This window comes from Alternaria burnsii, assembly GCF_013036055.1.
Source record: "Alternaria burnsii strain CBS107.38 chromosome Unknown 744, whole genome shotgun sequence".
Lineage (NCBI taxonomy): Eukaryota > Fungi > Ascomycota > Dothideomycetes > Pleosporales > Pleosporaceae > Alternaria > Alternaria burnsii.
In genome coordinates this window covers 982,647-1,005,420 of record NW_024066119.1, presented here as the reverse complement: position 1 = coordinate 1,005,420, position 22,774 = coordinate 982,647, and the positions used below count along the sequence as shown (strand labels likewise).

The 22,774-nt window shown below is 52.5% G+C and overlaps 4 protein-coding genes across 4 annotated transcripts; 2 read left to right on the top strand and 2 right to left on the bottom strand.

The window, feature by feature from the left end:
• Positions 1-2,714: 2,714 nt before the first annotated feature.
• Positions 2,715-5,581, top strand: GT037_008803 (cytochrome p450 monooxygenase; the record flags this gene model as incomplete). The annotated part of the gene is made up of 4 exons (XM_038933850.1): positions 2,715-2,941; positions 2,992-3,596; positions 3,665-4,680; positions 5,153-5,581. The coding sequence occupies 4 exons, from the start codon at positions 2,715-2,717 to the stop codon at positions 5,579-5,581; spliced, it is 2,277 nt and encodes a 758-aa protein (XP_038783815.1).
• A 4,043-nt stretch (positions 5,582-9,624) lies between these two features.
• GT037_008802 (pp2c-domain-containing protein) lies at positions 9,625-16,351 on the bottom strand (the record flags this gene model as incomplete). The annotated part of the gene is made up of 4 exons (XM_038933849.1): positions 9,625-9,792; positions 9,849-15,197; positions 15,322-15,991; positions 16,203-16,351. 4 exons carry the CDS (start codon positions 16,349-16,351, stop codon positions 9,625-9,627), a joined length of 6,336 nt encoding a protein of 2,111 aa, XP_038783814.1.
• A 1,497-nt stretch (positions 16,352-17,848) lies between these two features.
• Positions 17,849-20,467, bottom strand: GT037_008801 (uncharacterized protein; the record flags this gene model as incomplete). Its single annotated transcript, XM_038933848.1, has 1 exon — positions 17,849-20,467. One exon carries the CDS (start codon positions 20,465-20,467, stop codon positions 17,849-17,851), a length of 2,619 nt encoding a protein of 872 aa, XP_038783813.1.
• Positions 20,468-20,771: 304 nt separating this feature from the next.
• Positions 20,772-22,750, top strand: GT037_008800 (mannosyl transferase; the record flags this gene model as incomplete). Its single annotated transcript, XM_038933847.1, has 4 exons — positions 20,772-20,812; positions 20,873-22,071; positions 22,159-22,442; positions 22,496-22,750. The coding sequence occupies 4 exons, from the start codon at positions 20,772-20,774 to the stop codon at positions 22,748-22,750; spliced, it is 1,779 nt and encodes a 592-aa protein (XP_038783812.1).
• Between the last annotated feature and the right edge of the window lie 24 nt (positions 22,751-22,774).

Below are 22,774 nucleotides of genomic sequence, written 5' to 3'. Positions count from 1 at the left end.
ATCAGTCGCAAAAAGGAACAGCTCAAAGCGAGACGCGACGGGGGGCGGGAGACGGCACAGCGCTGGGTCAGTCACGCGGGTGGTGGTGGAGGGTAGTAGGTGATTAGTAGTAGTGGTGGTGAGGGCTATGGCTATGGTGTACGATGGGCTATGTCGGGAGGGGAGAACCTGATACCGATGCTTGGAGAGAGATGGACGAGGATTGCAGAAGCGGCGTATTAGCGTAAAGCGAAGGATGTGCAGCACACAGGTCGCTTGTGCCATTAACCCAGTCTGCAAGACAAGGGTTTCGGCGGGGCCACCAGACGCGCTGTGTGGCCATCGACAAGGACGACATGGCACCGTTGTATCAAACAGCGCGAGCTGCCAGAGCCCGTCATGTGCCATAGGATGATGCCGTTGCAGACAGCAAACGTTGCTCCCGCCCGACGCGACCGCGCATCCATTGCTAACTACTTGGACGCCGTTTCCAACCGACGGCAACACGTCTGCGTCTATCAGGAATGATAAACCACTGCTGCAATTTGAGCGCTGGTCGTGTGTCAGTCACGGAGCTCGTTGTTTCGTGCGGCGATGCGCGGTCCTCCGCTATGCAACAGTCATCGTTGACACCCCCCCGTGCATCTTGGAGCAGGCCCGCCGTCAGCAGCTATAGTCGGATAATTTCTGCCCAATTGCTGGCCCTGAAAGATTCAGGAAGCTGATCCGAGCTCTGAGGCCGACTAGTCAAGATTCCTAGTCTGCCAGCCTCCACTTTACAGCGGCACCGAGGTATTCGAGAAGGTTGATAGAAGTGATGCGCTGCTTGTGGCGTGCAGGCAATATCTTGCAACGCCTCGTCTTACGCCTGGTACTGTCTGCTTGCCTCGAGCACTCGGTCCCATCCTTTGTGCTGTGACGATTCATGCGCCGAGTCTTCGCGAACAGGACCTGTCACTCACAACTCTGCTGCCCAAAGATCAGCATTGCGTTTCCGGGCTGCAGATCCTGGCGAGACTCCTATAGGTAGTCTGGTGGCACATGGCGAAATAGTGTGTGTACTGCTGCCACTACCCTTTTGTCCGCCTCGTTTGCTAGGGAAATCGCGGCTGCTGCTCACTGGCCTATGCCGGAGAGGCGCCGGTCTTTTGCAAGTGACATTAATTTTATCATGTCCAAAGTCTGTCCTATAAACTAGCGCGGCCGCAACACGCGACCGCCATTATGGCGTCAGGAACATTTGCAAGCCCACATGGAGTAGGACCCCTCCATCGTGCACTTGGAGTAGATTGGTACTGTGCACGCCGCAGTGCCCTGGACACCCTTGCAAACGCGGCCATGCGCACATAACTCGGTCGTGAAGGGCCTGCCTCAAAGAAACGGTCAGCTGCCCGGCGACATCAATCCAAAACAGCAGCGTCTTTGATGCTAAGCTCTTCACAGAGATAGCCATCGAGCCAGTCAGTCAGATGACGAGCCGACTCTGCCCGGCCCTGTTCCTCACCGACGCTATGGCAAGTTGCGGTCTGCTTCAAACTAGCTGACTGATGCGTGAGAGGACCTGTCCGATAGACGACTCCCCACAACCGAGATTGTCTAAGCAAAGCCGGCCTGCGAGCCTCGTGGGATTACCCTGGCTTTTCACATCCTGGCGGCTGTCGCTTTACCACGTGGGACGCATGAGGCGTCCAGTGAAAAAAACGGGGAGTCCCTTGGACTACCTCTCGACGGAGCGATGGCGCAGTAACGAGTCAAACTCGTGTCGAGAAGTTGCCGTTGAGTCGGTGTAGTCGCTTCATTCTGCGACACGGCATCTCAAGGCTTGCCATCGATCGGAGCAACAACATTTCTAGAAATTTCAAGCCCTAGACGGCAGGCGATGTAGCAGCCGCTTGCCACATCTGGCATAAGAGCATGCCGAAGGGACCGGAGAATCGGCAAAGCGGCGCGACACGGTGAACCGTGAGTCGCATCCATGGAATGCATTCGCCTTGTCGTCTAGTAATGGAAAGTGTTCGTGCTGACGCAGATGCATTCAACAATGACGAAAGGTATGATGTGACGTCGCAAGTGACGATATAGATGAACCTTCGTCTGGTCGCTGTCCACCAGGTGGTGCGCGCGGGTATTGCCTTGAATTTTGCTCCTCGGAAACACGCCCTGCCGTGTCGTACCAAACACAGAAATTTGTAACCAAGGGACACAGCTTCTAGGTCCCCATTACCAGGTGACACGGTCAGATCAGGTTCTTGTTTGTGTTTCGTAGATGCTTGTAAAGCGCAGGTGTCACACAACTGGTACGCGTAAGGAAACAAGTAGACAGGCGCGATTCCGCCAAGCCTATTTCGGATCATGACTGCCTACGCGCATCCTATCTCACACTGCAACTCCACACAAGGGAACGATTTAGTGAGTAGAGCCTATCAGCGTACAGCTTCATTTGTGTAACCCTATGCATCGTCAGGTCTTGCATACTGCACACATATACAGTACGCGAGATGCATCTGCTAGCGATCTTTCGTAACCGAGGTGCTGAGACGCCAGTGAGACAAGTTCAATCGCGCACATGTATACGTCACAATTCCATTCGCGCCTGGGAAGGCGAATGCACATCATCGCCAGACACCTCCAGCATCCTCACCACAGTACCTTCGATAGCGCAAGATCGCGTGGACCACAATCTCTTGTACCAGTAGACTCCTCCGCTAGTCTGAAGTTCCGCCAGGAAGAACATCATGATCGCCACCCTGATCTTTAGCGTCATTGCGAGCTTCGCCATCTATCAGATAACCTGGAGATATCGTAGTCTACAGCGAAATGTCGCGCTCGCAAAGAGCTCGGGATTACCTGTGATTGTAGCGCCATGGCACATGTTCAGTATCTTCTGGCTGTCAACTTTCAAGTTATGGACGCCATTACTGCAGAGATTTGTGCCAGAACCACTAAGAGGCATGTGGATGGAGTAAGTATGTCCAACTTGATCATAGTTGAGATGTTAATTTGATCCTGCAGCATCCTGCATCCGGAATGGGGTTATATGAGCGGTCATGAGCCCTTCAAAAAGATAGGGATGGACGTGTTCATTGTGGCTTCTCCTACCAGAAATACTGTCTACGTGGCCGATGCGGAGGCCGTCAACCAGATTACCAGCCGCCGCAATGATTTTCCCAAGCCTCTTGAGATGTACGGGTCACTGGACATTTACGGAAAGAATCTTGTGTCTACTGAGGGATCAGATTGGCGTGCACACCGTAAACTTGTCGCACCGAGCTTCGGTGACAAGAACAATCAACTCGTGTTCAATGAGACTATTCACCACGCAACGTCGATGCTCGATCTGTGGGCTGGGCCTGATGGTAAAGGAAACTTGACCGTGGTTGACCCTTCTGTCGCGGCAATGAACTTTGCTCTCTATGTTATCAGCGGTGCAGGTTTCGACGTACGCGTAGTGTGGCCGCACGAAGAGGGCAAGAAACCAAAGACCAAGAAGGGTGGAGAAGATTCGATCTTCGTAGGATCCGAAGCACCTCCAGGCCACACCATGAACTATAGGGAAGCTCTTAGCGAACTGCTCCATAACATCATGTGGACTCAGATTATGCCTATCAAGTGGCTTTGTAAGTTACCTCCTTGTCATTGTCTGACTGCATTGAATTGAGAACGTTGTTCTAACGTGTTCGGACAGCGCGATCACCAGTCAAAGTCCATCGTACAGTCGGAGAGGCTGTAGGCGAATGGGGAAAGTACATGAACGAGATTTACGAAAAGAAGAAGACCCAGGTCGAATCCGGCGATGATACAAAAGAAGGCATGGATCTCTTTGATGCTCTGATCCGAGGAAGTGGCATTACCAAGAAGGAGGGCTCGACGATTACGAAGAGCGACTTGCTGGGCAACGCTTTCGTAGTAATGCTGGCTGGTCACGAAACAACAGCCAACACACTACATTTCTCGATGATATTCCTTGCAATGAACTGGGCGTCCCAGAAACGGCTACAAGAAGACATTGACAAGATATTTGCGGGTAAGCCGATGGACGAATGGAAGTTTGAGGAGCATTTCCAACCCCTTTTCGGTGGTATGGCGGCAGCTGTCATGAACGAGACATTACGCATTCTACAACCCATCGTCAATATCCCAAAGTCTACTGCGCCGGGTCAGCCTCGACCATTAAATGTTGGAGGCCAACAATACATGATACCTGGAGATACACATATCTTCCTTAGTGCGGCTATCCACCGCAATCCCAAATACTGGCCAGCACCATCTGATAAACCGCATAAGGGCGGGATCCCGGACGTAGACTGTTTCCGACCTGAACGCTGGCTCGTCGACACTAAGCCTGACAACGACTTTGTCGACATCAATTACGATGACGAAGATTTACGTGGACCATCAGGAGAAGACACTTCAGCTCAACTCTTCAAGCCCGTCAAGGGTTCATACATCCCCTTCAGCGATGGCTTTCGATCATGCATTGGCCGACGTTTCGCTCAAGTTGAGATTCTTGCCGTGCTGGCTGCGATCTTCTCGCAGTATAGCGTTGAGCTTGCAGTAGATGACTTCGCTAGTGACGAAGAGGTAGAGAAGATGCCAAAAGGAGGCAAGGAGAGGAGGGAGCTTTACCGAAAGGCTGAGGATAGAGCCAAGGACTTCCTCAAGAACAAAGTGGCGAGCATTGTCACGCTACAGTTGAGGGGCGTGTCTATACCCATCAGGTTGATGAAGAGAGGAGAGGAAAGGTTCGCCTTCAACTAGATGGACACTGTATATTATGCGTTGAGCCTTGCATGTACATAAGGAATGAATTGTATGGTTAGATGTGCCTGTAGTAGAAGCTACCCCGCATACGTCACTGCCTCGAAGCTACCCCACTGAGAGCCGCTACATCCGACATAAGTCCGCTACGATTATCAAGAAATTCTATTTGTAAGGACAGTTCATACATATACCGAAGTCTTCGTCCTCAAATACGCAAAAGTAATTCGGTACCACTAATTCTGCATATATCACAATGTCACCTCCAATCTTCCCGCCCGAGGAACTACGACAAATCGTCCAGGAAGTAGCCACTCTACTCAAAGAGCGCAAAGAAACAGTCTCAGTAGCCGAAACAGTGAATCCTCTCCATTCTTCAAAAACTAAGCATCCTTACTGACGCGTACCCACAAAGGCAGCAGGCGGTCTGATTTCTGCAGCACTCCTTTCCTTTCCTGGTGCATCGAGCTATTACCGCGGAGGCCTTACCCTCTATACACTTGAATCACGCATCGCCTACTGCGGTTGGACCCAGGACACCATCAAGTCTTACAGCGGCCCAACCCCCACTATCGTTTCCGGCCTCGCCGAGCACACTCGGGGGACGCTAGGCAGCACGTATACTGTCAGCGAAAGCGGAACGGCTGGACCGACGGGAGGCACAACCAAGAACAGGACGCCTGGTTATGTGGCGCTTGCTGTGGCACGGGAGGCAGGCGAGACCGTGACGAAGGAAGTGGAAACGGGAAGTAGTGAGCGCGAAGGTAACATGGTGGCATTTGCTGTGGAAGGGTTGAAGTTGCTACGCGATATTCTCCAAGGGGGTAGTGAAGGCAAATTGTGAATCATGCAACGAGCTCTTGCATCGATTGACCGCTAGAGGGAGTAAGTGACGCGAAATTCCAGAATACCGAGTATCTGGTTCCAAAGTGTTTCGTTGAGCTTACCTCAGTCTTAATAGGGAAGGAAGGAAGATATACTTCTTATTGGTCTCATCCCATACTCGATACCCGAACTTCCAGTCCAGATCGTGCACGCGCAGCTTTTTGACCATGTTTCCTTCCAGGAAGATCCAGCGATTTACCACTATTCCCGCCATGGACATCGTCCACTTCGCTTGTACCCAACAATGCACATCTTGTTAGAATAATGATCAGGTGTTAGGAATATCGATACGATATGACGATCCTTCAAAATACCCGGTAACTCGGTATCACGTCGACCACACCGCGTGTCGCCAGCCCCGAGCAAGGGATGTCACCCGCTGCACATCAGGATTCGCTTACCCATCACTCATACTGCCATGAATGCATCTTGTAATATTCTATTGGCGAAATAGCCGCCCAGATCCTGCCCAGTCCCCTATGCACGGGTGGGGCGTAAGTAGGATTTGCGGCGTGGTTGACTTCCCGGCCCACTTCGTAGACATTGCCAAGTCCGTCTTCTCCTTGCATAGCAAGCGAAGAGCTCGTTATACCCGTGCCGCTACGATCCAGGCTGTAGGAAGAAGGATAGTCAGTTAATTGCTTCTATGCAGGGTTGTAGAAGCAGATTGTGGAAGGTTGGCGTAGGATCAGACATGCGACCGGGGATCTGGGCGCCACGTGTGTGATGGTATGCAGCCCTATCTGGATGCAGGAGCTACAGGATTTAACATAGAAAAGACGACTATGGGTAAATTTGGAAGTCAGTCCGGTGCAGTGAACTGACTACTAGGATAGGCGAGCATGCGGCGTAAGGGTTGATGTGGCGCAGTTGTTCTGAAGGGTGACGCATCCGTGGACGTATCGAAGGGTTGACAAAGATCAGGTGGTCTTCAGACTTCAGTTTGAGGCCTTTGCTAACGCTCATCCCAAACCGTATCAAAGGGCTTCCTCAACACTGGCAGGCATGTACGCGATTTTCCATTTTGGTGAAGACTTGAATTCTGAGAACTTGTGCACTTTGAATTCACAATAACCAGCTTCTGGCTCTATCTGTGATATGCAACCACGTAGTTATATGTTGCATCAAAGGTGGGCATCAGGATTGAAGCACATTGGAATCCATCACATCATCAGCATCTGAATATCCTCACATAATGCTCGTGTGCATAGAAGAGCTGTTTACCCGGCATTCTATAGCCTGCCTTTCTTCTATGAGCAGCATCTTCCAGGTGTTCAGTGTATCCACATATGCAAATGTACCTGCTTCAGCCTATCATCTACCCACTTCCGCAAATGCAAGTACCTTTGCAAGCAGGTGTATTACCCGCACCTTTACCAACCATATTACCGCCTCAGCAGCATCTTCCGCAGGAGCAACTACTGCTTCCTCCACGACCTCTTCTGCAACCACAAGTTCCATTGGTTCGAAAAACCCTATATGTGACCACCTACTCTTCTGAAGTCCTCAAACGCCAACCAGGTGCCGAAGCGCAATTATCACAACATGTACCGCCTGTACCAGCCCTTCTGACGATATACTGTCAGACGTGGCGTGCACCACCACGAAAAATGTGCGAGATGTATTCTGGAGTGAGCCAGCAGGTACAGCGGTTTATAATGGGAAGTCGAACGGCCGTACGAGAAATGTAAGTATCACATGTACATTCCCTCACTATTTTGAGGAAGTCAGGCAAGACATAAGGCGCTGATTTGCGATATCTTAGTAACAAAGCACTGGCTTCCATTGTCAACTATTTCAACGCTGGTAATCAAGTTGCCTCGATACAGACTACGTGTCATGCTGGTACACATCGAAGTGTCGGTACAGCGGAGATTGTTGCCAAAGAGATGAGGCGGATGGGTGTGAACGTTGTGATCAAGCATTTGCATCGGAGACAGGGACCTGGTGATCCTTGGTAGGTTGGAGATAGGCAGGTGGATAGACATATTTTCTTGCAACAAAAACTTTTGATCATGATACATGGAGGATTTCATTGCGGTGTTGATACTATCCGAATATTTTTGGGGAATCTCTGCATGTCCAGCTCCCACGCATGTTGGACCACAAACCAGCCGTCTCAAACTCCCATCGGATCGTTGGATACATGTTTGATGGGGAGACACTCAAACCATGTCTTGCTCGAACCTCAATTTTGAGAATAGATGGGAGGTACTGTTATAGTCGAGCAAGAGTCGTAGAGTGGTGGGAGTTATATACCCTACGGTCAACTATACAGTCGTAGGTACTAAGTTCGCGCAGCAAGTTGAGGCAGCCGGAAATCATGGGAACAAAGCCGAAGGTTTTGTGTTTGTGAATGTGTTAAGGCTTCCGTACTCCTATCTCATGGCCAATCTGAGTATCGATTTTGAACCGCAAGACGAACATGAGCGGTACAGGCATAATGTTTCTTCAGCTTCGAAAGCGGACATTGGGCATAGATTCTCCATTTTTGGGGTGGTGCTTAGAGCAGAAAGACGTTTGCTGTTGATGATGTCGTCCGAAAAAGCGAGAGAAGCTCCATGCTTCCTGGCCTTTTGTTTTTGGAGGCAGAGAAGCAGCACAAATAGCCCCATGAGAGAGTTTTCGTTCCAGTTTGGGTTCAATGGACGAAAGAGAGTATAAGTGCATTCCATCATGTCGGCTTTTGTAGGTTTGAAAAGAAGAGAAGAGCAGCACACTCCATAACGCTGTACAATGTCTTATTTGATTTTTGGGTAAAACTCAAGAAGAGTGATGTGATGAGGAAAGAAGGGAGCGGCGGAAAAAAAGTTTATATACTCTTCTTCCTCGCTGCCCTGTTCATGGAGCCTAGCAAGAGGCAACCGATTACCATGGCAGCAAAGTCAAGTTTTTTGTAATTGCGGATGTATCGAAGGCCTGCGCACTCCCATATCATGGCCCATTCCAGTGCCGATTTTGGTATCGCATCTCTCAACTTGAGAAGTGGGTGAGGGTCCACTTGACTTAAGACCACTTTGACAGCTACATAGAGCAAGGGTCGTAGGCAGATTGTTACGATAGTAATTGATTCTCTACTTCAAGAAACATGCCTGTTAGCAAAATCCTGTCCTCTCCACCATCTCACACTTCTTCCCCCAGGCACACATACACTCAGCAATAGCAAAGTCTTTGCACAGGTAAAAAGCGATAATCATTCACTAACCCCCTCCTGCCTCTGCTTCCCAACCTCATACCCTTCGCTTCGCCATCATGCTCCCGTTCATACATACATCACAGCCCGCAAATCAGCTAAAAGCAGAGTACCGTCCCACCACCCCACCAACCAACCAACCAAACCATCTCAAGGCCGTGAGAAAGAAAAGAAGGCCAATCGTTCGACTACCCAGCCGTCCAAGTCCAAGTCCATCACCCAACCCAGCATGATAACAATAAAGCTTACAGCTACAGTTCAACCCATACGTAGCAAAATAAAACCCCAAGGTAGCCAGCAAAACAAAAAGATACGCATAGAGCACAAGGCCCGAATCGGTCCAGGAGCGAGCTCCTCCCTAAAACGCCATTGAAAAGACAACCCCCAATTGCAACCCGCTCAGGAGTCCTAGTTTGTGTGTGTGGTGGTAAGATACGTCTTGGTATCGAGGCCATGGGAGGTAAGGTATGGGTGGCATAGAGGTATGTAGCCTCCAGGGCAGTTATGTCGCATGTGTGCGCATGTGTTGTACAATACAAATCCATGTCCCATTCGCTCCCAAGCCAATGTGAAGTAAACGCCGAATCGATGATGGGGGAAGAGATGCGAGCGTTGCCATGCTCCCTCACTGAGGAAGAGACTGGTGGATTAGGATAAGATAGGGTGTTGTGTAAAAGAGGTATTGGAAGCGAGATCTCGTGGTCATTGGCTGTAACCGCTTTCGACGGGCGACGCGTGATCATGTTCGGTCGTTGCATGATTGCGTGATTGCAGAAATGTATGGTCGTTTCGTATCAGATTGACGCAGCTCATGATGGCGCCATGCCTTCGATAGCTCCACGTTCGAATTCCTCTAGTCGCTTGAGCTTCGCCTCTAGCTCTAAGAAGATGTCGCCCATATGGCAGGCTTGCTCAAGTAAAGGCGCAGCGCCGAATGGCCTTACCATGTGACGTAGGGCAAGGGTGCTGGCACAAGTCTGTCGTCTTCATTAGCATTCGCTCTCTTCGTACTCGAAAATGGTATGAATCGTACCTCGATTCTGGAGATCTGATGCTCCACGAAATTGATCAAGAATCGGTCCGTTATCTCTCCGCCCCTACTCCTCATTCTCTCCAAGAGAGCCGTCTCTGGCGGCTTCAATTCTGAGCACCCTGGATTTTCAAGTGAACTGCACAGCATCTCTAGACGCAGACTAATGTTCCAGAGATTCCATACGTCTTCGGTGTCGATGGTGAGCTGACTACCCGCCATCTTTTGACCCACAACAGCCTCTTTTTGCTGTTCCGCAGGCTTCTGTTCTGTTTGACGTTGAACAGCAAGACGACTAGCGAGCGAGTGGGGGTACATGAGGTATATGTATTCAGGATTCTCAAGGCCCTTGAGGCGGCGTTCACCAAGGTCTTTAACCTCAAAACCTTGAGAGCTGAGCGACCGCAGTTCGCCGCGAATCATCTGGCTGTTCATGTCGTCGCTGTATGCTTCTTCAGATCCAGCGGAGTTCTTACGATCGCCCTCAATGTGCGTCTCGAGTAGACGTTGGATCTCAGCAATGAAGTCAGACGAGACGGTGATTTGGCCTCCGTCGGCAACGGAAGAGATACGCGAGGCGCGATTGACCATGGGCCCGAAGTAATCCATGCGCTTGGTGACTGGATCGACTTCGCACACTGGTGTGCCCCAGTGGATACCCATACGGACAGAGAGACCTCGGAAGATGACATTACCATCAGGATCGACGACTTCTTGCCCGTTGACGCTGTTGAGAATCTCTTGTGGCCACTGCACGTCGAGTAACTGGCTCTGAATTGTGAAACACCACAGCAAAGCTGACGTTACAGTACGGAAAGCGACCATAAAGGCATCACCTTCCGTCTTGACTTCGTAACCACCAATGATGCGCAGCTGTCGGCGCATGAGCTCGTTGTGCATCTTGATCGCGGAGCGCATGGCAATCGGGTACGTCTCCCAGAGTATCGTCGAGTTTTTGATATCCGTGAATACCAGACTAACTTCTCCTGTTGGTGCGTCCACCTCGTTGTCGAGTCGAGCAAGCTTAGAATCGCCAACCAAGTTGCCCTTCTTTCCACGTCTTCGCGTTGCCGCAAAATCGGGATCTGCACCGGGAGCAGGTATGAGAGACATACTTTGAGTGCGGTACCGAGCGCGTTGTTTGCTCTTGAGGTCGCTGACACCAAGCAACATCACCATAATCTTGTTAGTCGCGCCGAAAGCAATGGCCAGGTCGCGAAGTTTCTGAGCAGCAACCATCAAGTCGTCGCGCTCTGATCGTGCGACATCGACAGCGAAGTCTGGAGTGAGATAGTCCCAAAGCTCTCGAGAAGCTATCAGTACCATCTCATCCCTATCACCAAGGGTAAGATTGAGGATGTGTGGTGAAGCGATAACCGATGGGGACATTTGGACGTAACCAAATGCTCTCGAAACCTCCAGGACATCGTTGAGTTTACCCTGTCGCGAGACGAATCCACCGGCTTCTCGAATCCTTGACCTCTCACCAGGCTCAGCAGGGTCGTGTTTTCTGGTAAGAATCTTGTGTCCTCCTTCTGAACGAATCAGAAGGGCTTGTGCATCGCCAACGTTGGAGATGTAAAGTTCCATCTCTTTGAGAAACAGTACTGTTGCCACGCTTCCAGACGTCAGGTCATCATCGCTGAGATCGGGCATGGAGCTGCGTGATTGTGTCGATGGTGCAGTGAGACCGTTTTTGTCCAGACCCTGGCTTGCGGCAGTAGCCAGTTCCTTATTGAGACCAAGGTAAGTTCGTCGCAAGGCATCCGATGGCGTTTCGGTCGGTTGTAAACGCTCGAGCTCATTGGCGAATCGGTTCTTGAAGTGATCGTACAAGTACTTAGCGATTTTAGCTCCACCACCAGCGAGCGGTTGTGCGTCAAACAGACCCAGCAGCTGCTCATCGTCATGACTACGGAAGCGGGGTACAACCATGTCCATAGTCGAGATGTGTTCATTGCGACCCAGCGAATCAGCCATACCGTACGCCATTGTCCCGACAGCCGAGCCAGCAGTGCGCACTCGCCGGTCTTCTGACTGCTCAGGTACCGAGGGAACCATCATCGTGACATCCATAAGCCCAAGCACTCGAAGATTAATCAAAGAGCTGAAGTCGGTAAGGTCGCGCCCTTCTCGCATGCTCATGCCACTTCCGCTATACGAGCCGCTAGGTTTGATCTCTAGACGCTTATTGCCCGACAAATTCAGGTAGCGGAGTTTGTGGTTCCAATTCCAATTCCAGTCATATGGCCAATTCGACACATTGTACTTCAGCGAGTTGCTGGCGACATCGAGAACGGCCAACTGCGCAACCTTGCCAAGTTCTGCTGGCAGGACCTGGAATTTGTTGTTGTTGATGTGAAGTACCTTGAGCGAACCAACTTCCTCCAGATCTTCTGCTGGGAGAGATGTCAAGTCGTTGCCCGATAAGTACAGCTCAGTGAGGTGTTGCCATCTTCGGATCGTACGAGGCGGTACGTCGTAGATAAGATTGTATGCCAGATTGACGATTCGCAACTCGGGAAGTAGACATAGTTCGTCAAATACGTCGTCGTTTAGCCGGTTGTCGGCCAGGAACACATGTCGAAGAGAGCCCGCGAAAGTAGTCACCAAGCGGCTACTAAGGCTGGAGTCTTTGCGGGACACGGGGGTCAGTGTCCCTTCAGTGGGCGCACGAGACGCTACTGATGGCTTGCGTGTGCTCGCAGTGTTGTATGATGCCTGGGATCCCTTCCGTTGTGAAGAAGCAGACGACGCACCAACACTAAGACCTCCTGATGCCTGGCTTGGACGGCGGTTTTGGAAATCTTCCAGCTTTCCCAGCTCTTCATAACTGGGGCTTGAGGCCAAACCTGGTGTGGCAGTTGCAGAGGCTCCATCTACCTGAGACTGATCGCCGTTGGTTACCTGTGGAGGTGATGCACCCGGCTTGGGGAATGCTTCGAGTACGTTGGAGGAAACATTCAGTGTCTCGAGTCGCCGAGCATACCAGAGTTCCTGGGGAAGTTTGTTCAGGTTGTTCTCGCGTACATCTAGATAGCGAAGCTCAACCAAACGACCAATCTCGGCAGGCAATACATCCAACGAATTTCGGGCCACACTAAGATGTTCCAGCCTGTATAGCTTTCCGATGTTATTCGATATGGAGGTAAAATGGTTCTTATCGAGGATAAGCTTTGTGAGACCAGTCAATTTCCCGAACAGATCTTCGGGCAATTGTGCCAGTTTGGCTGATGCAAGGTTAAGAACGGATAGTGATGGTGTTGCCTGATTGAGCCCAAAACGTGTGACTGGATTATGGTTCATGTGCAGTACACGAATCTTGGGAAAGTAGCCTTCGAAAGCGGAAATGGAGTTGTGTCCGATCATCAGGTATTCCAGTCGCGGTAATTGGGACATGACATCCATACTATCAAGCGCGTTAAACCGCACATCAATCTCTCGGAGGTTGACCAAATTGCTCAGTGTTGAAGGGAAGCTACCAGTCAACTTGTTGTTCGTCGCCCACAGCCTCTCTAAGCATGTCAGTTGGCCGATCCTGGGTAAGCTCGATATCGAGTTGAAGCTGATATCGAGATCTACCAGGGTCCGGACTTCGCATAGAAAGTCAGGGAATTCGCTCAAGGAATTCGAACTCAGGTTCAGACTACGAAGCGCACGGTATTCTCCAAAGTATCTTGGTAGTCGGGTCAGCCCGTTGTTGGAAAGTCGAAGACCTTGAAGACTTTGCAGCTTGTACAATTCGGCGCGGTCAAGAGATTGGAGACGGTTATTTGAGATGTCCAACATAGTCAAACGGCTGGCAAGACTTAGACTGGGAGGTAGTCGTCGGGCGTCGTTACTGGTATATTTAATCTCCCTTAAGTTGGTGCATGCAAGGATGAAGTCTCTGGGAACGTCAAGCGACAGGTTGCGCGATAGGTTGAGTGATATTATCTCAGTCGCTTTCTGGTAGAGTGTAATGGGTATGGTGATTAGGTTTCGACCTTGAAGATCAATGTGGCTGAACTTCTGCATCTTGCTGAATCCGGGATCCCGTTCCAGACTGGAGTATCCGCTCATCTTAGCAGGAAGGAAGGTGAACCTGCAGAGGTAACTGTTATCCTCACGTCCAACATCTTCGAGGCGATCCTGATCGGTGTATCCGGCGAGTTCTAACAACCGCTTCTGAATCAACAGTGGACGCTCATTACTTTCCAGTTGCCGTGCGGTATCGTGTTTCCGCATCACAATGTGGTAATTGTCCAGTTCGTCCTGTAGCACGGTCTTTTTACCCAGTATCTGTATGATCTCTTGTACAGTTGTGTTCAAGGTGGCTGATAATGTTGCAAATGTCGAATCGACTCTGAAGATACGCAGGCAGTATGTCTTGTTGTCGCTCTCTTCTTTGGAAGGTGTTGTGGCCTCCTCGGCGTCTCCCAGCTTGTCCATCTCGTCTTTCATGCGCTTCACGGCCCAAGAGTCTGGCGCATCCCAGGCTGCAGTACCGTCGTCATCGGGTCCTGGTATAGAGATATCTTCGCCGAGATTTGGTGGCTGTTTTGGAACTTCTCCTACAGGCGGCGTCATAGGCGGTTGTTGTGAAGCAGGGTTCACGATGCCTTCCATGTCGTCAAGATTCCTGTCTAGGAAGAAGACGGCATCGTTGCCTGCCGTACTAGCGATGGTATCGTTGGGATCACGTCCGGTATTCTCACTGGCGGGTGGGCGCTTATCTTTCCGGAAGGTAGGCAGGCGGTGGTGAGGAGCCCTCATCCTCTGCTCCTTACCTTGGGCTTCGACACCGTTGTTGGCCGCCTGCCGCTTTGCCATGTTGATCTGCGGAGACGCTTCTGGTCTTGCGAGCCGTGCAGTGTTGATCGAGGGATTCAGAGAGGTAGCCGAGGCGGTTCCAGCGGCAGTCAAGTTTTTGAGGTTGTCTTGTGGCAGTGTGCGATCCGACTTATCCTTATCTTTGCCTCGTAAACGAGCGAAGAAGCCGTGTGACGTCTTGCTGGTGCTGGGTGATCGCTGCGCTATCCTCTCATCTCTGGTCATATCCGAGTATGAGCTTGGCGTCGGGCTCGAGGGTCGTCCCAGAAGGCTAGTCTTGGAGGCGAACGCGGAGCTGAGGGCTGAAGGCTGGTTCGAGCGAACGCCGTACGAGGAATCGTCGCGGCTGGTGGTGGGGCGCAACTGGTACTGGCTTATGTCTGCACGACCCTCTGGCGCCTTGTTTTCCTCCTTGCTGCCCTTGTGCCGGTGGCCAGTGCCAGGCAGCCTTACGTGCAGCTTGTGATGCGATCGACCCGATTTGGCTGAATGTTGCTCGGACGAGCGACGTCCTCCATTCTCACCTGGGGTAGGTATATCCTATGAAAGGTTAGTGATACAGGTCCGAGGTCGGGAGGGTTGGAGTAAGAAGGAAGGAGCAAGAGGAGGGAGAAGACAAGGTGCCTTCCTCGGCTGAGGGCTCGGGAACCAATTGAAAAGTTACCTTTGAGTCTTGAAATTCCCATGGCGTGACTTCCGAGGATGCCTGCGGCGTACGTGGCCGTGAACTGGTAGGTGAGGTCGGGCGCGACTGCTGCTTACTACCTATGGTGTTACTGAGGGAGTTACCACGGTTCCGCTGCTGCGTGTTCAAGCTCGTGTCCGAGTTCTGACGGTCATCGGCGGGGAAGTCTTCTCCGAATACGTTTTGCAGGCGTTTGTGGAAGCCTCTGCCCATGCTCGACTTGGAGCCAGTGCTACTCACAGTGGTGGCACTGGCCACAGAGGGCCGTCTATCGTCTTTCATGGGAAACCCCATGCTGTCCTCCCTGGTACTGGTAGCCGGGCGAAATCCAGGCGACGATTGCGAAACGTCCTCGTTTGAGTCATTGAAGAAGCTGCTCCAGACACTGTTGGCCATGTTGACCCCGTTAGGCGGACTAGCCCAGGGCGCGACTTGGGAATTGGTGCTCGAAGCGGTGGGGGGGTTTCGCGATATCGACGGCACTCGGCCTCCCGAAGTCTCCAAGACAGCCAGCTGTTTTCGGTGATGTCCAAGGGCGTTGGTCGTGGGGTTGTCCCAATTGGCAGGCTTGCGCGGTTTGTGCGAGGGGTCCTTTGGCGGAGGAGCTGGGGGGACGGTGCCAGGCGATATCTCGGACTCCCTGTCGACACTACATGAGGGTGTTAGCAGCGCTTCGTGTGGTGCAAAGAGTCGATGCACGTCTGGCAGTGAGACACTGCGAGACAAGGCTGGCCCATTGTGCCCGCCATATGTCTCGCGCGTCATTTGAGACTACGCGAGGGCTCCAGTCGAGGCGCACAGCGCGCGCAACCTCCCCACCACGGCGTCCAGCTCCTGCAGCAGCAGATGGAACAACGTACCGCGAATTGAGATTCTTATCCGTTTTGACGGTGACGGGGGTGCCCCTCAGCGAGCCCGCGCGTCCATAGGGCCGTATCGTGTCGCCGGAGCGCGAACTCCACGAGCTCTCCACCGATCCATGGCGGCCGATGGCCTCATTCCGCGTCATGGTCGCGGGCGGTGGGGGGCGTGCAGTGGACGAGTCGCGACAGTGGCCCGCGCGTCTGCGGCGGCGATAACAGCGTTTGGGCGGCGGCGGGCAGGGTTGATGGGGACTGCTTGCGCAGAAAGGGCTGGGATGGCTACTTCATCGAGGCGGGACAGCAGCTGGAGGTGTGCAACATGGGCGGCGGTCGGCAGAAGGCCAGCAGTAGAGGCAGGCGAAGCGAAGCGAGGCGGGCGATGGGTAGCTATCTAGCGGCGGCGGGCGTAGGGTGGGGGAGACAGCAGCGCGAAGCGTCACAGGTGGGCGGGCGATGGGTCGTGGTTGTGGTTGTGGTTGTGAAGAATGGCTGACTACTCTCGACGACTCTGTGCTCTTCCTCGCTGATGGTGCATGGGCATGGGGGCTCCACTTTGGTATGGAGAGCGGCATCAAGCCTGTGCATCGAGCAACAATGCGCCACCTGCACCCACACCACAACCCACACAAGACGGCTAACCCAACCAGCTACCTACACACTACGGGGTCCTACCGAGCATCCGTCCTAGCAATCCCCTCCCCGGCCTAGAACACGAGCCCGAACCCGGAACTACCTGGGACCGCATGCAGTAATCTCAAGAACGACACTTTGGATACTTGCATCTGTTTGCAGCATATGCCCATTTCAGCGCCTCTGACTTGTGTCTAACCGTCGCACCTCTTTCCCCCGCTTTTCAAAGCCGCTGTTTGCTGCAACATCATCGTCGTCGTCGCCGTCATCTCTTCATCCATTCTATTGTACACAACCGCATTCATTCATCATCGGTGTCCCCTTGATGGCAGAACTAATTATCGATAGCTTGAGCCAAAAGCGAATCCGACCCTGTGGCGCAATTTGACACCATTTCTTATCCTTTGGCCCAAAACACCCTGTTTCATTATCCTCCGACGTCTAGGGTGTCTGTTGGCTGGGGCTAAGCAGATGCCCATTTGCCGTATTGCCCGAGGCAACTCTTTCGTACTGCCGAACATCTATATGGCATGCGCTTGCGTGTAATTTTACGCTGCTGCGCTCAGCGCTGACGTGATGAGAATATTGCTTCGACGGGAGCCAATAGGGCTCGCGTCAAGCCTTTGTATTCCTACATTGCGAACATGTGTATTGTAAATGATTATCAAGGTGCCAGCCTGGGCATAGTCATATTACGTCCTCCATACCCATCCGAACTGCTTGTTTCGGCGACCGGATCGGATCATTTCACAACAGACCACTCATCGCAATGCATCTAATAAAGCAATCATTAAAGCTTATACGTCGCCCTGTCTATCTCACATTCCTCTTTTTGTAGTGACGCAGTAGATCTGCATTTCCGCATTTAGAGGGAGACCTGTATTCAGTACCAGAGGCATGCCTCGTCAAGCTGCCATGGCGTGGCATCAAAACAGCTTTCACGTACCATGCCTCATACTGAAACAGAATAATCTTACAAAACACCTATCCGAATTGATCAACTGTCCTCGAGCCTACTGAGGTGCTCCGCCGCCTTGAAGAGCTCGTAAAATATCTTGAAGAGACTGCGCTCCAGCTTGAGCATTGCCCTGTTGCGGAGGATTTGCAGGGGCTGCTGGCTGCCCATATTGCTGGTAAGGGTAAGAGTATTGCGCTTGTGACTGAGGTGGGGGTGGCGCAGGTGCTTGCGCTGGCATTTGCGGTTGTGGTGCCTGCTGCTGTCCGCTCATGGCTCCTACGACTTGGAACCACTGCGCCCACGCTGCCAGGTTGGCCGCCTGGTTCTGCTGTTGAGGTGGCTGGGCTGGAGCCACTGATTGAGGTTGAGGGGTATACGACTGCTGGTAGTTGTATGCTGCTGGTGCCGGAGGCGCGGGAGCGGCAGCATATGGGACCGCTGGCTGTGATGGTCCGGAGAAGGGCACTGGCCAACCTGCATTACTGTTGTTTGCATAAGCGTTAGCATTTGACGGCCCAGAAGGTGCTGGAGAAGCATGTTGTTGTTGCTGTTTCTGAGGCTGCTGCTGCTGCTGCTGCTGCTGTTGTTGTTGTTGTTGTTGTTGTTGTTGTTGTTGTTGTTGTTGTGCCTGGCGCTCCCGTTCCCTCTTTTCACGCTGTCGTTGCTTGCGGTTCTTGTTCTTGCCGCCGCCACCGCCGCCTCCTCCTGATGGGGACTGTTGAGGTTGGGCTTGCTGAGACTGGCTGCGGTCCTGCTGAGAGTGAGACTGACTACGATCTTGTTGCTGGCGGGCTGGCGATGCCGAATATTGATTCCTTTGCTGGTTGTTCTGTTGGCGATCGTTGAACTGATCCTGTTGCCTGCCACGGTCAGATTGGTTCTTGCCACCACGCCCGCCCTTGTCACCACCGCCTCTGTTGTTTTGGTTGTTGTTGTTGCTGTTGTTGTTATTGTTGTTACCAGCTCCTCGATTGTTTTGCTGCCCTCCGCCACCACGGCCTGCTCCAAAATCGCCTCGCCCCCCGCCGTAGCCTCCTCTGTCGCCGCGTCCGCCGCCGAAGTCACCGCGACCACCACCGCCACCTCGTCCACGGAAGCCGCGACCTCGATCGCCCCAAGGTCCTCTGCCTCGACCCATGCCCCTTCGAACGTGGCTTCGGTCTTCTAGTGGCGCACCTTGACCAACGATTTGCTCGAAGTGGTCTGGTCGGGCAAGCGGCTTGTACATGCCTAAATCCTCGTCTTCATCGTCGCTGTATTTCAGACCACCACCCTGGTACTCCATGGGTCGGTAGATGGGTGGTGCGGGTGCGTCTACGTGTAGTCTAGGCCCGGTAGGGATGTTGACAGCTACCTGTTCGTCGTTGCCGTCCGCCCTAGCGCGCTTCTTAGCCTTCTGTTCACGCTTGTATTCGGCCTCCTTCTCGTCATCTGAGAACTCGACATCGTTGGTCTCTTCGTCGTGTAGGTTCGATGCATCGGTATGCTTCTGTTGGCGGATGGGTTCCGTTTCGGTGAAGGTCGAGTGCTCATCCACATAGTAGATAGGCGTGTCTTTCTTAATACCTAGAGTTTCAAGTTCAGCGGCGTCGTTAAAGCCGAAAGAGTAGCGAGGCTCCTCCACGCGGCCAATCTGCTCGGAGACCTTGCCGCAAACGGTACGATTTCCTAGACACAGTGCAGAGCCAGACTCAAGCACTTGTTCATCGCCAGACATATTGGCTTTGACGACGACGAGGTTTCCAACAATGGATTCCACCTTGCCGAGTTCTGTGATCTTGGTGCTTTCGGTGACAGTAATGTCGGGCATCTCGTATTTCTCGTCCTGTTCGTTGAGCGTCTTGACCTTGACTGGGCCTGAAGCGCCTGGCTCATCGGCAGCTTCAGCCATCAGAAGGCGGACCTGCTCTTCAGGGTCGAGAAGCTCGCCCTCGTCTGATCCCTCATCTGAGCTGTCGTCAGAGCTGGAGGAGTCCGAAGACGAGTCGGAGTCAGACGCATCCGAATCTAGCTGCCATTCGGCGTTCTGATCATTCCTGTTGGCTTCGGCGGCGCGCAAGAATTCGGCCTTGCTATCGAAAGCCGCGCCATCGGGTGCAGAAGCATCTTTGGAGGTGTCTTCAATCTCGTTCTGAAGGTCTATGGCGGCAGTAAGAGCCGCGTCGAGCTCACCGTCCGTGTCAGCGGCTGGTGTGTCGGCAGCAGCAACAGCATCTTGGACAGAGGAGAGATGCGGCTCAGAGTGCTGTGGAGCCTCATCCTGCGCCTGACCCTGATTGGCTACGGGCGGCGCGACTGGGATGTCGGCCTGCGGATTCGCATCATGGTAAAAGGCGTCCTCATCTGAGAGCTCGCCGTCTTCAGGGGCGTCGTCTTGGACGACCGCGCCGCTCTGTGGTTGCGACTGCGCGACCGGGGTCTCGCTCACAGAGCCGAGTCCAGGAAGGTGAAAGGCTGGCGCGGGTGCCGCCGTAGCAAACAACGACGTCGTCCCATCCACCGCAGTAGGCAGCGCAGAGGGCTTGACGGGTGTAGTGTCGTAAAAGTCGTCGTCCATGTCATCGACAGGCGAGCCAGGCGCGTCGAGCGCAGATGCAGACGTAGATGTGCCATAAAAGGGTGCGTCCGCCTCCAACCGCGCCCTTTTGGCCGGTGGTTCCAGAGAGTCGGACATTTTCGTGTCTCTCTCTGCAGTCTTCTCTGAATCACGCGTGATCGCTGCGATATATCAACTGCGTTGTTTGCACCAGTTTGCTTAAGTGCGTGCGATGATAGTTCTGGTTGAGAAGGGCACGTCCTGGGAGAACGTCGCCTTTTTGGATGCGCGCTAATAGGCTTGGCGGGCAGGCGCGAGCTCAGCCCTATGAAGCGCGAACTCATTACGCATTCGCGTCGTGTCAGTGAAAGTGCATTCTGTGTGCTTTCGATGGAGATTCGCCAGCGCCTTGGATTCGCCCTTTGCATGCCCAACTGCTGAAATGTCTACTACCCGCCCGAAGACGGCGCATCAGACGGCTGAGTTGGTCCACTTCTGCCCTTCTTGCAATTAGCTAGGCTAACGTATGCACCATGTATGCAGTGCACCGCCTCAGCTCTCTACCTTTGCAGTTTTCTGCGTATTCTCCTTCGCCAATCTCGTCGCTGCCGCATTCTCTCCTATCCAAGACTGCGACGAAGTCTTCAATTACTGGGAACCAAGCCACTACCTCAACCATGGCTATGGTCTCCAGACCTGGGAGTACTCTCCCGACTACGCCATCCGAAGTTGGGCCTATACTGCCATACACTCGCTTGTGATTGGGCTCGCCATGCTACCTATGCAGACGCTAGGCTTGCAAAGATCCAAAGTCTTCGAGTTCTATTTCCTGCGAGCCGTTCTGGCGGTAGTCTGTGCAGCATGCCAGACTCGCATGTACACTGCTATTAGAAAGACGTTCGAGGTGCGGGTCGCATCGTTCTTTGCGATGATCATGGTTATAAGTCCGGGCATGTACCATGCTGCCCCTGCATACCTCCCGTCGAGTTTCGCCATGAATTGTGCAATGCTTGGATTTGCGTCTTTCATGGACTGGTCTAAAAGCACCATGAGGACTGCCCAGGGTATTACATGGTTCGCTGTAGGCAGTGCCCTGGGTTGGCCTTTTTCAGGCGCTCTCGCTCTGCCATTCATTGCAGAAGACCTCATTGCGGGCCTATTCACTGGCACAATTCTAGAAAGTTTGCGAAGAGTACTGCTCAATGGCGCGAGTAGAGCACTCGCCGTTGTACTCTTGCAAACCGTCATCGACTCGCTCTTCTACAGGAAGCTCGTGTGCGTGCCGCTGAACATTGTACTTTACAACGTCTTCAGTGGGGGTAGCAGAGGCCCTGATATCTATGGCGTGGAGCCATGGCACTTCTACGTCCGCAACCTGGCCCTGAACTTTAACATATGGTTTTTTCTTGCGTTGGCTGCTCTACCACTACTACTTATCCAGTATCTTGTCTTTGATCGGGCTGTTTACCGCAGCACGCTCACCAGATCTATCACTTTCGTCAGCCCGTTTTACTTGTGGTTAACGATATTCACGGTCCAGCCTCACAAAGAAGAGCGATTTATGTACCCTGCATACCCAGCGCTAGCCTGGAACGCAGCCCTCTCCTTGCACATCTTGCTAGCCAACTTTGGCTCGATGGACCCACGACATCTAGTAAGCAAGATACCTCCGATGGTGAAGCTTGTCATTGTCTGTATACCTGTGCTTCTGTCTTTGAACCTGGGCATTCTAAGGATTAACGGTATGTTATAAGCACCTTTCTCTTCAACTACCGCTATGCATCAGAATATATCAAACACTTTGAGATGTAGTGTTGACTTATTTCTAGGCCACATGTCCGCATACTCAGCACCACTGAAAGTTTACAAGCCATTGTTCGACCCGGCAGTCGCCCGTCCAGGAGACACTGTGTGCCTAGGGAAGGAGTGGTATCGCTTTCCGTCTTCGTTCAACTTACCCCAGGGAGTTCGTGCCAAGTTTATCAAGAGCGAATTCTCCGGTCTTCTGCCAGGCGAGTTCAGCGAGGCTGACGCCGCTCTCGGAATGTTCCCTGGCACATGGTTGGTCCCGTCTGGAATGAACGACGAAAACTTGGAAGATCCTAGCAAATATGTAGGTGAAGCTGGTATGCACAAACATGATTTCTACTAACTGTGATAAAATAGACCAACATCGACCAGTGCGACTTTATTGTTGACTCGCGCTCTGCTGGAGCTCCTCCAACAACCCTCGAGCCTGATTATGTCTCCAATACAGAAGAATGGGAGGCCTTGAAATGTCTTCCTTTCCTGGACGCAAGCAAGACACATACCATTAGTCGCATGCTTTGGGTCCCAGATCTACCCGTGATCCCGGCTAAGTTCCGCCGCCAATGGGGCGATTACTGCCTGTTGCAACGCAGGGGTCAAAAGGGCGCATAGCGTAGATGTGGTACTGCGGGTCGT